This window comes from Protopterus annectens, chromosome 5.part0 (genome assembly GCF_019279795.1).
Source record: "Protopterus annectens isolate FY-2018-M chromosome 5.part0, PAN1.0, whole genome shotgun sequence".
Classification (NCBI taxonomy): Eukaryota; Metazoa; Chordata; order Ceratodontiformes; family Protopteridae; genus Protopterus; species Protopterus annectens.
The window spans coordinates 877,110,624-877,127,485 of record NC_056735.1 but is presented as its reverse complement, the minus strand read 5'-3'; the positions used below and the strand labels follow the sequence as shown (position 1 = coordinate 877,127,485).

Here is a 16,862-nt window from a genome sequence, read left to right as displayed (position 1 = left end):
TGTTTACATTGTGTGGTGCTGCTTGCAAGCATCTTTCCATGGCCATGAACACTATTGCCGGTCAGGAAAAGGCACTTGCATCCATGTAGGTATGACAAGCAGCATGTACATTCAATTAGCGCTGTTGCTCACTGCACTAACATGCTTACATTGTGTAGATGCTGCATTGTGCCTACAAGATTGTTAATGAATCCCAGGGTACATACTTTCAGAGGAGAGAGGAAATGAGCCAGGAGCTTTGAGTTGTGAATATACTCTGTATTTTAAACTACTAGACTATACAGCCTCATAAAAAGGATAGTGGATTTGTATGGCATTGAAGGCATCTGTATAAAGAGATAACAACAGACAGGAAGCATATGAAGAAGAATCTAAAATTCTGTAGTTGTCTGACTTATGCATCCATACCCTCTTTGTTCTCTAAACAAATGCAAGTAGAAGCTACTAACAGCCCAACTATATTTATAGGTATGGAGGTGTAAAAATGACACAAAAAATGTATCAGATTCAGCTGTTACTGTGAATAGTTTTGGACCCTGACACTGTATACAAAAAAACACTAGGGTCCATCCATCTAGAATACTGCAAACTCAGTGAATGTGAATATGATGCCATTTTATGAAATTAAGAATTCATAAGTAGATGGAAAGTTATGACATTGTGCATGCATTATGTGTAGAAGACGCAACTGTAAAAAATACAAAAAAGAAATTACATTCTGATAGGAGTATTCATAAAATAAATGAAAATTGCCTCCCAGATATAAAAATATTTTGCCTGTAATTGATGTAGCACTGTTGTCTTAGGAGGTTCAGCACCTTGTTTTCTGATAATGCTTATCAAGCCAAGCACATTTATATTGTATTTAACCCAACAAGACATCACCACTGAGGAGTGCTTTTTTGCTATATGTGTTTTTTTTAAATACATTTGTTACATTGAGAAATCAAGTTGGGTATATATATTTATATCTTTGTATTAGTAAATGAACATGTTCAGAATGTTTTCACATCCCCTTACATATAAAGGTGTTGTCCTTGTTTCAATTTTTACTGCATTAGTTTAAATGAATATTCATGTGTCCAGTCATACATTAATAGCTCTTCTCTAATAGGCTAAAAGACATATCAGTATCGTTGCTATCACTTTTGTAATGACATTTACATTATAACATATACAGATTATGTTTTGCACCTTTGTTTCTTGAGGCTTTCTGGCTCTTCCTCCATTTTCTGCAAGTACAGGAATTCATTTCATCATTTGATTGGCTACTGCAGGGCTAACAGCAGATGTCTGTGCAGTTCGTTGTGTATCTCAACAGGAAGGGGTCAGTTTAAAAAAAGAGAGTGGATGGCAATATTTTATATAAAAATCAGTGAAATTGTATTATTTGATAAAATAATAGCATTTCCCTTGCATTTATATAGAGGACAAACGTCTGTACAGAAGGTTAGTGCAGAAAGGTACAGATTGTGCTTCAGTGGTTCCGGAGGATAACCAGATAAACAGGTCAGAACAGTGATAAAAATACTTAATTTTTTTCAATTTTTTTTCAATGGGAACTAAATCATTTAACTTAACGTAGTTACAGTTACAAAGCTGAAGGCTTTAGTGATTCCAGTTGTGCAACTGTAAATGTCTAGCTTAATGAATAATAACGTTTCAAAGCCTTGAGTACTTCTTTGTGCAGTGTGCACTGTACAAGTGTTTTCTTTCTTTAGCCTAGTTCTATGGGCATCTTTCCAGTCAGTGCAAAATCTACATTACTGGCATGAATGAGTTAAGCTAGACATTAAGGTAAATACAACTTGCTCAAACAAAGTACTTGAAAGTTTGGGACTATATCTATTCAAGAAAGGTTTAACCAAAGTAATTTATCATTTAGAGGTTTCACTTTCAAACTACCTATAATACTCAGCTCCAGATTACTGAAAGCCAGCATAAGAACAAAATCTCCTTTGTAGCAACGAGCATATTTGGCCATATTTTGGCCAATCTGCTATGTAGAATTTTGCCACACTGCATCCATCTGGATATCATGCTCCCTGAAAAGATTTTTTACAATTATAATTCACCCATGCTGTGTCTGCAAATGATCTATTGTGATCAGTATACTAACCCAATAAACAAAAAACTAAATAAAATAAACAGAAATGTGTCCATCTGAGATCCTTCAAAGTTTTTTTTTCTGGAGTGTGAGGAGGCAACAATCAGCTAGTTAGGGACGTAAAGGATATACAGGTGGTCCAGTTCTTACTGCAACTAGACCTCAGCAGATAACTTTAGCAGATCTATTATAATAAAATATTGTTCCTGTGTCATCCATCTATACCTCTCAACTGTCCAGATTTTCGTAGACTGTCCAGATTCTGCCTCATGTTTCTGGTCTGCTCCTCATAAAGGTTTTCTGGCAAATCTCTGGAGTGATCTGATGAATGAAATCACTAAATAATGACTTAAATTTTAGTTTCAGAGTTCATATCCTTCAGAAAATGTGTGCTAACTCAAATCCTGTTTGTACAGCAACTTTCTAAGTTTATAAGAGCAATATTTAAAATGTGTCCCTATTTTTGGGCCTTTGCCCCCCCCCCCCCCCCCCCATTACTTCAGGCTTTGTCCAGATTTCTTGCACTAAGAGCTTGAGAGGTAAGCAACCATTCATCACATCATTGCCTGGCTTTTCACAAACTATTTCATAAATATCTAAAGCTACTGTTTTTATAGTCAAATTGATGTTAAGGGTCACCTAGAAATGGCATGCAACAATGAACTTGATGTGATATAGTTATTTATGAAACGGAGAGTGATTTTCTCTATTGCAAAATTCTAATCTTTGCATCTCACATTTTTACCAATGTTCACTAGTCTATAACACAACAGCAGCTGAAACTACAGAGATCAATCTATTACTCCAAATGCAATAAATATTTATTACTTACATATAAACTGTTTGAAGTAGACCACAACTTTTCTTACCAGATGGCTCAATAAAATTGGGATCTGGCTTAGCATCTAGCAGTTCTTCATAGCCTTTGTACTTTGTCAGAATGGTGCCATTTTTAATTTCTTCTGGTTCTTCCTTTTTCTCTTCCAAAATATTATTTTCTGTTGGCTCCCATTCAGAATCTGGAAAATCATCCACCTTTGGCATAACACAAAGAATTACAGTTTTTGATGAGTTTAATTTCCGCACACAAAGTATTTATCTTCTTATTTTCTAAAATATTTTAGAAGTTAATAAATGTCAGTAGATGAGGACTATAGAGGTAGGTGCACATTTTCACAACAGGTCCCAGCAAATACATAAAGGAACCACATCGGACCTTTTAAATAATTCCAAATGCACACAGTTAAGAACGCTAAAGTCCATGAACGCCAGTTGGTGATGATACTACACTGCTACAAATGCCAGCACAAATTGAATAGCATAAAAGTTCCTTTTAATGTCAAAATCCACAATCACATGAAAACAGTTCAGCACTTTTAACCCACTAAATGTGGGCTTCATCAGGACATCTAAAAAATCTTAACTACATTTTTAAATACTGCATTTTGGCACCACTTCACTACAAAGTTCCTTAAAGTGATCAGTGCGCTAAAAATGTTATAAATGTGTATGTTAAAAAATGTTTGTTAAAAAATGTTATAAAATATTCTATGTATTACACCAAAATTCCTTTGCTATACCATAACCTAAAATATGTATTAAAAATATAATAAATATTTCACAAACTATATGAAAGACACAAATTTGTACTTTTTTAAGTATACTGTAACTGCTTATTTACTAATATGGGTTTAATAGGTATGTGATCATGGAGACCCAGTGGTGACGAAGCATCTAGTGGCCTTTTAATTACCCCCTCAAGGATGCAACTTAATGCTCTCCAAAATGGCAAATTTAAAAGAATGGGTGACCCCATATTTTTCTATATGCCTGTAGAGAGCATTATTCATGTCTTTCTTCTGTATACTACATAGGTGATCATAGATCCGTTTTTTGAAAGATCTCTCCATTTTCCCTATGTAGTATCCTGCACATGCCATAGATTTAGCCAAATAAATCACTAATGTGGGGTCACCCATTCTTTTAAATTTGCCATTTTGGAGAGCATTAAGTTGGATCCTAGAGGGGGTAATTATAAGGCCACTTTAGGTTACAAAAAGGTTTGGTGGCAACTATTCACAGATGCTTCGTCACCACAGGGTCTCAATGACCACATACCTATTAAACCCATATTAGTCAATAAGCAATTACAGTATACTTAAAAAAGTGCAAATTTGTGTCTTTCATATAGTTTGTGAAATATTTATTATATTTTTTAATACATATTTTAGGTTATGGTGTGGCAAAGGAATTTTGGTGTAATACATAGAATATTTTATAACATTTTTTAACATACACATTTATAACATTTTTAGCGCACTGATCACTTTAAGGAACTTTGTAGTGAATTGGCGCCAAAATGCAGTATTTAAAAGTGTAGTTAAGATTTTTTAGATGTTCTGATGAAGCCCACATTTAGTGGGTAAAAGTGCTTAACTGTTTTCATGTGATTGTGGATTTTGACATTAAAAGGAACTTTTATGCTACTCAATTTGTGCTGGTGTTTGTAGCAGTGTAGTATCATCACCAACTGGAGTTCGTGGACTTTAGCGTTCTTAATTGTGTGCATTTGGAAGTTATTCGTTGTTTGAACCTTTTAAATACTTCAGGTTTTAAAAGGAGCTGGTAATAATCTGGCATGTTTCATTAGTGCAGCATGTAAACAGAAGAGAGAGGAGACAGATCTTAATGGCAAACGTTAAGTTAGCTCAGACTGATTTATCATACATTTTTTACAAATGTTTACTGTATTAATCATTTATCAAAGTATCCCCATTTTAAAGATCTGCAATGGATAATTCAAAATGGTATATTCTTCACTTTTGCCAGTCAAACTTCACTTGCTTCAGTATCATGGTGACTAGTAGTGGAATGGAAGGGAATCAGTAATTAAATTATAACTTTAAATTTAGACCATTGAACTTGAGTATGCAGCTAAAGCATATTTCAACAGACAGCTGGAAGGCCAAAACTGTCCAAGTAGAAAAGATGAAGAGCAGAAAGAAATGGAGAACCTGGATCTAAAGTCCACATTTACCCAGGGTCATCATTTAACACATTTTCTGCATAATGAGAAACAATTCTCAGTTAATTTTGTGCTGAAGAACTGGATAGCTCTGTCATTTTGACAGCTGTTCATTTCCCTTTGCTGGAAGTAATCCACTGGTTCAGTGGTAGGCAAATGTTTAATTTCCAGCATGTATGCAATGTCATTCACTAAATGTTACAAAATCCTTGAGATATTATCACTGTTGGAGGTTACTTGATGACAAGTAAGAAAAAGCATTAGAACACAAGCAGTTCAGTCAGCTACTGAGAGTGAAATCATTGACCAACATAAGACTACTGTCAGCAGTTTCCATTGATGCCTTGACTAAGACTATTTTCAAGAATCTTTGCTTTTCTTTAACTCACAGAAAATGCATTATCACATCAACAAAGGGCGAGGAAGTATCTACTGGAAGTCAGCAAGAATTTATACGAGCAGGAAAGAAGATGAAAGCTAGAAAATGTGCCATAAAGGGATCTTTGGTAATTGGTGTGCTTGCCAAACAAGTTTTTCATACTGCAAGATTTTTTCTTCTTTTGATGTACGATACAATTTGTTTTTAAACTGATACAATTGGCAGCAGTCAAGTCAATGTTATTACTTGACTCAGGCTGCTATCACAATTGGTATATGAATTTACTTTATTGTGTTAATCTGCTGAACTACCATCTACAACATTCTTGTGTTGTAGTGCTTGCATAGCTGAACTGTTACATTATCACTCCAGATAAACTGGAACCATTTGTACATAAAGGGAAACTCAGTGGTTGAGTAAATAGTGTCGCTCAGTGAACTAGCTAGCTACAGATATGTGCCTATGTACACAAGACTAGTATCATCATCTATGGATTCTCATGCATATTAGGTCAATGCTTGTGGAATGATGTATTAAGCATTACTGCAACTAATTTACGTATGCATCTCTTGTATTGGTATTCTCATGCTTAGTAGTATATGGTTGTGACATTATGTTTTATGCATAACATTCTTATTGTTTGCTGTATGCACCTATTCTTGACCACTCTATACTGTCTCGCTTATGTCTACTTCCTCTCTTTTCTACAGTAACACAATTACAGTTGTGAGGGGTCCCCATACCTGAAGAAAACTGAAAACCTGAAAAGCGCCACCGTCCCTGCAACAAGAAACTACCACAATTTCACCCTTTAATTGTATGTATTTCGCATAATTTGTCAGCATTGTATTAGGAGACAAGTTCTTTGGATTCTTAGGGCAAATAAAGTAGTGGCACTCACACCTTACTGGATCACTTGTTGTTAACCCTCTCATCCCCACCTAACAAAATATTCAACTAATACAAGTAACTCTGTCCTGTAAAACAGGTATCTATGCAGCTTGTGCAGCTAGATTTATTTTAATTTAAAAGCAAATACAAATCTATCTGAAGCATACAATCTGTCCCACTAGACTTGGTTTGTGGCTGTATTATTTCATGCATAGCAGTTACTTCTGACACTAACCTAAGGTAAGCAATATCCATTACAGATATTTTTTTCTTTTTTACTGCTCAGTCAACTTTCGTGGCTCATCCTGCTCTGTTCTCCCTCACTCCCCTTGGACCCACTCCACTCCCCTACCCTATCCACATTCCCACCCACTCCATTACAATTACATTTATACTAAGCATACCACACCCATTTCAACTTAATTACCCAGTCTCAAGTCACACCACAACCACTGCAAGTAATAACCCAATCACTATCAAACATATTATCCAATTGCTCTGTCATACAAATCATCCAAACTCCTCCTCCACATAGTTCATCCATACTCCCACTACTCTCAACAACCCATACTCATTAAACTACAATCCTATTATAACCTTAAACACAAAATGCTACACCTAAACATAGCCATTATCACCTTACTTGTAACAGTCCTACACCTCACCAATCCTTACGACTATAAAAATTACCTCCCTATACTCTCCCACAATTTCACCCCCCTCCCAAAACCAAACCTTGCACTCAGTTTTTTTTATAGCACTGCAACTGTTCAACTATTCCAAAATAGAGCTATTCTCATACAAATACTTACACACAACTAATCATCTACACAGATTATTTATTCGCTCCCAGACTACAACCAAATTCCCATATCCATCACATCATAAAAAGTCCAACTTACAATTAAGTGATGACATTCACCCTAATCCAGGACTCAAATCCTACCAACAAAACTCCCACAGCCCACAGCACACAAATCAACCAACTAAATTAACTGACATCCCTACATGCCCAAAAATAGTTTAGACATTCTCTTCATAAACATAAATGTTAGAAGCTTAGTTAACAAAATACACGAGTTCCATGACACTATATCCCTTTATTCCCCTAACATAACAGTCCTAACAGAAATGTGGCTCAAACCCCACATAAAAAACAACATCTTACCCAACTATAATATCATTAGACTTGTCAGAACAAAAAATAAGGTGGAGGGATAGCAATAATACATCAAAACTCACTTAACATAGGGCAAGTACAGGTGAAACCCCCAGACCTAAATAACACTGACCTATTTGTATCATGACTTAAAATTAACAGCAATAAACATATCATCCTGCTAGTAGTCTACATCCCTCCCAGCAACACCCCTTGCATAATGGAAAACCTACTTTCATGGGTATCCCTCACATTTAGCCAAGAAACTATAATAGTAGTAGTTCAATACTGACTGGCAAACATGCTTCTCTGAAAATCCTTCCTGTTTCATAAACTTACAGGGCTTTACCCAAATTATAGACATACCAACAAGGGTTAACAAAAACAGCAACAAAAAAAATCAGTTCTCGACTGGATCCTTACCAAGAAACCAACAGTTATCCAAAACTCAGGCTGTCTTCCTGACAGCCTAACTGATCATCTACCAACTTACCTCCTAAGATAATGTAACTGTCCATCAAAAACTGGAATATATAAACGAGTATGAAATAAAATGAAATTCTCCACATACACTTTTAAACCATTTCTCCGAAACTGCAATTGGTCCCCTCTAAAATTCCCACCTCTGGACTCAGCTGTACAATATTTTAATAATAAATTCCTTAAAATCCTAAACAGCCTAGCACCTATAAGAAATATCAGAACCAAAGCCAATGACTGCCCATAGCTTACTAATGAAACTAGGCAACTACTTAAACCAAAGGACAAACTCTGGACCAAATATCAAGCAAACAAAAATAAAGCTTCCTATGATAACTATAGGTACCTATGAAATTTGTCCAAATGACAAATCAGAAATTATAAAAAACTTTATTACACCAAAATCCAAGACAAACACCAAAATAATCCACAAACTTTCTGGGCCACTATTAATTAACTCCTATATCCAGGCAGAACGTCAACCCCCATCACCAATACCACAAATCTAAATGAAAGTATAGCTACCAAATTTAACTCTTTTTTCATAAACTCTATACTCTGACTTATAAAAGTAAAAAACAATGCTCCACAAGCCTCCCAAACTGAAACCACAGTTCCTCATTCACACTACAACCAACCACTGACCAGCTACCAAATGAATACCTCATGCTATCAGCTGACATGATCTCCTACCCCAAATCTATATTGATCAACAGAATAATACAGCCCTAACATTTGCAAAATATTCCATGTTATATCATTCCACAAAGGCAGCACTTCACCTGAGCTTTCTAACTACAGACCAATGCCCATACTATCACCACTTTCAAAAATATTGTAAAAATACATACACGTGCAACTACTAGTCCCCCTACTAACTAACAATTTGCTAGCTAATTCACAACATGGATTTAGACCTGGCCACAGCAGCACAACTGCCCTATTAAGTTTCACCAACACCATAAATCAACTAAAACATGATGGGCACAGCTAGTATCCTCTATATTTGTAGACATGTCAAAAGCATTTGACACTGTATCCCAGCAACAGCTTCTGCAAGAGCTTGCATCTCTTAACTTACCAAAACAAACCCTCTCCTGGTTCCTTAGCTATCTTTCCAATCACCAAAAGGCAGTTAAATGGCAAAATAATCTTTCATCCCTATTACCAGTAACTGTATGTGTCCCATTAGGTTCAGTATTAGGTCCACTCTTTTTCTCTATCATCACAAATAACCTTCATACCGCTACCAGCCTCACTACAATTATACAATACACCGACAACTCTACTGTCATCGGTGCAGCATCCTCCCTGCCATAGCTTCTAGAAACCACCCAAAAATCCTTCTCAGCCATCAAATCCTATCTAAACAGCTACTAGCTCTTCTAAACCCTAACAAAACCAAATCAATGCTTTTTACCAACAACCATCACAAATCAAAAAAACTGTCTACACTTCAAAATATCATCATCCAATAACACTATAATTGAAACAGTCTCTGAAACTAAACTACTAGGCATCACCATTGATAACTGTTTGAGATTTGACAAGCATGTATCACAAGTTATCAAAAAGCCCACCTAAAACTAGGCTCTCTCTACAGAATTAAAGCTTATTTCACCAATACATCCAGACAAACCATAGCCAGAACCCATCTATTATTGACTATAATGCCATATTCACTAACCTCCAAAACCAGACTTAATTAAGCTAGAAACATTCTATCACAAAATCGCCAAATTCACCACAGGCCTACTTCACAGAACTCATCACTGCATTCCTCTCAGACAACAAAAATGGCTTGAGCTACCCAATCTCTTATCCTTCAACCAACTCGTTCAAGCTCACTCTATCATGCATCAACCAAACAAATGCCCATTTCTTCAAACAGTAGTAAATATTGAAAGCAAAACTAGACCCCTGAGATCCTCTAACAAACTACTGTTAAAAGTGTCAAAACCACCAGCAACTTTGGGGATGCACTATACCCGAATCATATATCTAAAGCATGGAACAACAGCCCACAGACTAGTCTGGACACCATCAGTCCCACAACATTTAAAAATTTGCTTACAAATCATCAAAATGACAACTGGTTATGCTCCTGCTCAGCTCCAGGCTGAAACTATGTTTTCTTCTTTTCTTCCCTGCTCCTGCAAAACACTTTTGTTTCTCTCTTCTACTACCCTTCCTCACTCTTCCAAACTCCCTTTAACTAAATACTGTATTACCAATATGTTTGGATGTTGCACTTAGATACATCTACTGAAAGTAAACTGCTGCCATGGTATCATATCTTCTGAGACACTCTCTGTCAACTATATGTAAATGTTATAAAAGACCAATGTATGTGATATTTTTTAATATTAATTCAGAAAATCAGGGTAGGATGGTTGTGTCATTACCTTTCTTACCAATAACAAATCAATGTATAGCAAATGAAAAACAATGAAATTGTGGTACCTATTGATTACTTTGTATCAATCTGTCAACTATATGTAAATATTTGATAGTAAAAATGTGATACTTGTTCCTGATTAATTAGAAAATCAATACGGAGGATGGCTGTGTTATTATCTTTCCTACCAATTACAAACCAATGTATAGTAAATAAAAAACAATGAAATCTTTGTAACTATGGATTGCTTTGTACATTTTGCATACTTTCATAAAGATCTGCTTGTAAATGATCAATGTTAACTGTGTTTATGTATGTGGAGCATTTCTCCCTGGACCTCTGCTGAAAATGGGCTACTATTCCAGTCGGACCTCCCTGATAAACAAATGTTAACTAAATAAATGAAAATAAATAAAAATACATGCCACCATATCATGGCCTTACAGCTTTTCATGTGAGCCATATAAACTTGGCAATGGAACATCATTGTTGCCAGGACTAAAATGGGGCAATAAGAATCAAGCTGGACTCTTCTTTCTTTCTTTTAATTTGAATGTTCACTTCAGAGACACTGTTGGAAATTAATACAGCAGTTTGTTTCCCCAGTTCCTTGACAAGATGTCTTGCAGTTCAGACCAGAATTTGTAACTGGACATTCTTTAGCAGTGCAAAGAGATCTAGAGCTGATCACTCCAAAGCCAGAGTCAAATCTTAAAACATCTGAGGGTGCAGCTAACACTTGTGTTCCAGACGAACTGCTAGACTGAGATTTTCCACACATACATTTTCTATGCTTAGTAGATGTCCTGCTTGTCAAGCAGATGCATGACAAGGCTACATTCTAAAGCTTCATGGGCAGTCTGCATAACTGGTACAGTGGATACCACCTTGTGTATGTACCACATTATTGCCAAACCATTCATGTTTATCAGCATAACGCCTCATTTTGGAATCAAACTGTTGGAAAAACTTGGAGACCTTCCATTATCTCTTTAAAGTTGATATCCATCTTTTATTGAGCTGGTGACCAGCTTTCCTGTCACTGACTGGAGATGGACAACTCATCTGATATCTGAGATGTGTAGTAATAATTTGGGAATACTGTTGTATTTTCCGATTAGTGTGGTTTCTACTCAAGAGAAGATAGCTAAAGAAGTTGCTGGCTCAAAGGCTGCATTTTCTGATCCTTCAAATTGTGGAGGTAATACTGAAATGCTCTCATGTATAGCATGTCATACAGCACCATCGCAATGCTGGCTAACAGCTATCAAAATAACTGCAAAGAATTTATCACAGAAAAGAAAATCTTTGTAGTTGCCAAGTAAAAATAGCTAATTGCACCTTCTGGTCACCTCTGAGCCAGGAAATACAGTTGTATGAGGTACCGCTCCTCGCAGTAACTGCAGAAGAAAAAGCATTGCTGCTACAAGAAATACATACATACATACATGTACTGGAATATTGCCAAAGCTGGCTAGCATTCTTTGGCCAGGAGTTTTCATCAGTCAGATGGCTCCCAGTTCAGGTACTAGCCATCTTGTACAATGACCATTTGAAGAAAGGCTGGAAGCATGAGACAGAATGCCATGTGTTTTCCTCTATTGTTTTTGCAGACAAAACAAATGCAGACAGACTGCACAAACAATAGATAAAGAAAGAAAGAAATTGGGAAAGGCATATAAAAATCTTAACTAGTGCTATTCAGAGTTTAATATGGTATCAACAATATTTGTACATGTATTTTATCATTGCAGAAAGTAAAAAGGTGATTAGCCACTCGGAAGTGGTCTGCCTAATCTTGTGTGATCTTCCCTTTCATAAGAGAAACAAATAACTAGTAAGCCTGTTTATCGATTAGGTTCTTTCTGTATAATACCAGGAGAAAAAAGGAAAGTGAATGAATTGATTAAAAGTAAATTCAGATACCACTCTGGGCGTAAAGAAAAGATTTGTTCATACATATGTCCTTTCATTATGGAAAACTATGCAAGCCTCTTTGTACAGTAGGGCCTTCAGTTTATTTGTGTGCTACATTTTGCCAGGTATGTGAAGTGGTCCAAATGCACTTTCAGGCACTATCCAAGCCACAGGAAAACGACAAGTACATAAAGCTCTAGACAGCACAGAGTTAACGTATAACATGATTCATAAATATTCACTGAGCAGCTTACCTTGCACAGTTGCAGAAAAACTGTTCTCTGCAGTGCGTGAAGATTAATTACGTATGCAATAATGAGGTAAACTGTACTGCTGAGTAACCTTTGCTACTCCTCTGTAACATTTTATTTATTATTTATTTTATTTAACATTTATTTACTGGGAAAGTCCAATTTGAAATGAAGCCAATTTTCATTGGAGACCCGGGGAGAAATGCTTCAAACACATGTCTTTATAATGTCATACTAAGCAGAGCTCAAGTTCATTTTGCTACCGAGTAGTGCGTCTTGTATGTTACTCAGGAAAACAAGAAAGTGATAGGAGCTGTATGGTAGTGTGCTTGGTACATTGGGTGTCATGATATTTAGTACTGAACAACAAAATAGAGTTGTGTAAGTAAATTACCATAAAAGTAGATGTTCAAATGATCACTTCTGCAGTAGCCTTAGCAATATGGGGTTATATCCTGCATAGGATATAATAGCTGGCCAGCTTCCAACACTTCAGGGAACCATCCACAAGCCCAAACTGTCAGTCAGCCTGAACTATGCTGACTAAAAAGACAGGTTTAGGCACCAAGCCCTTTAGAGCTTTCATGCCAACAGAGCAGGGGAGACTGAACCCTGAAAAGACAATGCTAGGAATAACAAAAAAAATGTTCACACTCTGACATAAACAACACACCACAAAACATGAGGGATGGAGGGAGGGGATGGCTACTGCAGCAGTCATAATTCAAATATCTACTGTTATGGTAAGTTTACTTACATAACTGTACTATGTTCATCATATTGATCACTGTTGCAGTTGCCTTAGCTATATGGGTAGATTACCCTAGCTTTCAAAATTTGGGAGATGGAAAGAGAAGAGTCCAGGAGCCCCAGGAGAATGGTCCTAGCAAAGACAGATTTAGACCTAGAGAAGGAATCAAGTTTATATTTTTTTAAATTATATACAGAGGACAGAGCTGCTGCTTCTAAAATACTTTTAAAATCCAACCCTTTCCAAAAAGACATAGATGAAGCCAAGTCCCTAGTAGAGTGGGCCATGACCCTGCCTGGAATAGTTTTGTTGTGGTGAGTATAACAAAAGGTAATAACCTTAGACAACTACTTGGAAAGAGTCTGTTTTGACACAGGTTGTCCTTTCTTCTTACCTTCACAAGAAATGAGCAATTGATCCATGCATTTGGAGGATTTAGTTCTGTCAAGACAGTACCTTAGTTGTCTGTGGACATCCAAAGTATGGAGTATCCTTTCTCCCTCATTTTTAGGTTCACAAAAGAAAATGGAGAGATTGATAGTTTTACTTAAAGTAAACTCGGATACCACTTTAGGCATAAAAGAAGGATTATATCTAAAGAAACCCTGTCTCTGTGGAAAATGAGATAGGGTTGACTCACCATAAGAGCTTATAGTTCAGATACCATTCTTGAAGAGGTTAGAGCAATCAGTAAAACTGTTTTCCATGTGAAGAACCTCAAGTTATCCAGGCTAGCTGGTTCAAATGGAGTAAATGTTAGCTTCTCTAACACAAAATTAAGATCCCAAGGAGGGGCCACTGGTTTTCTTGGAGGCCTCTTATGCAGAACCACTTTCAAAACATTTTGAGGATGAAACATGGGCTGACATGCTGAAATGACCAATAAATAAACCTTGATGGAGGAGTAAGGAAGGCCATAAATTAGTAACTCACGCAAGTATTTTAAAAACAGAGAATAACAAGCCCTGAATGGGTGTTGATTATGTTGTTGGCACCAAGTAGTAAACCTTTTACATTTACTAATATATGACTTTCTAGTAGCAGGCTTTCTTGCTCTCATTAGCACCTACTGTATGTCCTCAGTAAACAGGTGCCTAAAGGGAATTAAGATGCTATCATCCAGGCAGTCAATTGAGTTTGATTGGGATCAGGTGTATAAAACACCCTTGTTTTTGTGTGAATACATCCAGTCTGTGAGGAAGCTTGTGATAACTGCAGCTGGCCATTTCCAAAAGAAGGGAGAACCTCAGTTGTCTGGGTCAGCAGGGAGTCACCAAAGTGAATTTTGGGGGATTCCGTCCACATCTACAGAAGTACCCTCGATATCTGTGGAAAGGTTGAAAAACATAGAGAAACATTCCTGTTCAAGGAAAAGAAAAAGCATCTGCCTTCCAGGCCTTCTTTCATGGAGTCCTGGGGCAGTATTTTGCCAGCTGATTGTTTAGAGAGGAGGCAAAGAGGAATTTCGCACAGATAGATCAAATCTTGGAAGCCCCCCCCCCAACCTAATTTCCATTCATGAGGGTCTGTTTTTGACCTGTTTAGCTTGCCTGCCACACAGTTTTGCTCTGACAGAATGCAGGATGCCTGCGGAGTGAGACTGTGCTATGAAGATATATTCTAAGCTAACAGGGCTAGTCTGCAAAGGAGGTACAACATGACTCTCCCTTGCTTGTTGATGCACCCAATTACTGTGGTATTGTCTGTAAAATCTTGAAGAGGTCCCAGGGAGCAAAATGAGAGTTGAGTGCCTTGATCACGGCAAGAATCTCATTTATATTTATGTGCTTGTATTTGTCCATGGTGTCCCACACACCTTGCACTTTTATCCTTCCTGAAACTGCTCCCCAAGCAATGTCTGAAGTGTATGTAGTGGTTGATTGCCTTGGAATAGGGAGGAGAAGGGGACCCAGATGTAAGGATATTTGCTGTCTCCATCAACACCCACAGCTGAGATTTGAAAGACAAAGGATGTTGGTGCTGGGATCAAAGAGACATCAGATGTCATTGTATCTTTCGCATGTGGAGACTTGCCAGGAGTATCATAAGAACCATAGATGCCATGAGACCCAAAATCTTGAAGTATTTCCCTGCAGTGAGCGAAGCCTGAGTGAATAAGTTTCCATATGACTGCAAGCTAGGAGCAGTCATTGACTGGTGCCAAAATTATGGACTGAAGCTAAATGCCAAGAAAATGCATCACTTTATTCCTTGGGAAGTCATCTACCCCCTCCCCCCCCAGGGAACTATGGGTCCAAAGAAGTTCTAAATAAAAAGAACAAAAGCACTTAACTTAGTTCCTCTGGTCAAGTGTCCTTTGTTCAGTTTCTCAGTGTTTCTGTTTGCTGCTGGTTGTCTGTAACTACGGGTCTACATTATTTCATCGAATGGCTAGTCAGCGAATAGCCATTCATCAAACACCTGTTTAGCAAAGCTGCTCTTCATTGAATGGTGAATTTTAACTAGGACAAACCAGCGGTTGGCCACCATCTGGAATTTTCCCTTTCTCCCACTGTACTGCAATCTTGGAGTTGGTATATTTATTTGGGGGTGGGGGTGCAGCCCCCCACCTTGGCAGCTTTTAATTTTTTTTTTTTTTTTGAGGTCGCTCAGTTGGCAGAAACACTTGTTTCCCCAACGTAAATTTTGCCATTCAATGAAGAGCGGCTTCACTAAATAGGTGTTCAACAAATGGCTATTTGTTGAACAGCCATTCAATGAAGTGATATAGACCCGAGAACTACCACATTCACAGTATGACCTTAAGAGTTGACCCAGTTATTTGAAATTAAGGAACCTATGTGGATTGTGACCTAACCTTTGATCAACATAGGTCTGTTGTTATAAGGAAGTCCGTCTATATTGTACATGTTATAAATAAAGGCTTTGTGTCTAGATCTAGGGATGTGCTTGTCCTCTTTTACTCAGCCATCATTAGGCCAGTCACTGAATATAATGCCCCCTTGGCAAGTATTTGCCCAAATACATGCAATAACTGGAATGCCCATAGAAATACCTTACTAAAAGGATACAAGGCCTAAACAGCATGTACTACATGGACTGACTCAAAGCCCTATCACTATAGTCAGTATTCTACATACTGCTAAGAGTTGACCTGTGCCTGGCATACAAGTCATCCTCCGACCCATTACTGATGGATTTACTGCACATCAGCAAGTCAAAATGCATCAGAAATACTTGGTCTAGGGATCTAAACCTCTTCTGCAACATCAACATAAAGGTTTGGAGGGAAAGGTATATCTCACAGAGGCTAGAGCTGCTGAGAAACAGACTCCCCATCCACATAAAACAAAGTTCATCCCTGTCCATATTCAAGCGCAACTTAGACCTATGGATGTACAACAGAAAATTTACCCCAGGACTACCTCCTGTACTACTAACAGACAAAGGCAGCTCCTAAATGCTTTATCCCATTCATGGGTTCCCTCAAATTATCTATGGCATGATCCAAGTTATTCTCATTAGGGGTAACTTATAATTATC

General features: G+C 37.3%; 1 protein-coding gene across 2 annotated transcripts in view; it reads right to left on the bottom strand.

Annotated features, from left to right (window-relative positions):
• XRRA1 (X-ray radiation resistance associated 1) overlaps window positions 1–16,862 on the bottom strand; it is a 1,524,348-nt gene that overhangs the window by 433,481 nt on the left and 1,074,005 nt on the right. For both annotated transcript variants that reach the window (XM_044072671.1, XM_044072672.1), the window contains one exon: window positions 2,977–3,142. In XM_044072671.1, coding sequence (XP_043928606.1) covers window positions 2,977–3,142 — 166 coding nt within the window. The remainder of the gene's footprint in view (window positions 1–2,976; window positions 3,143–16,862) is intronic.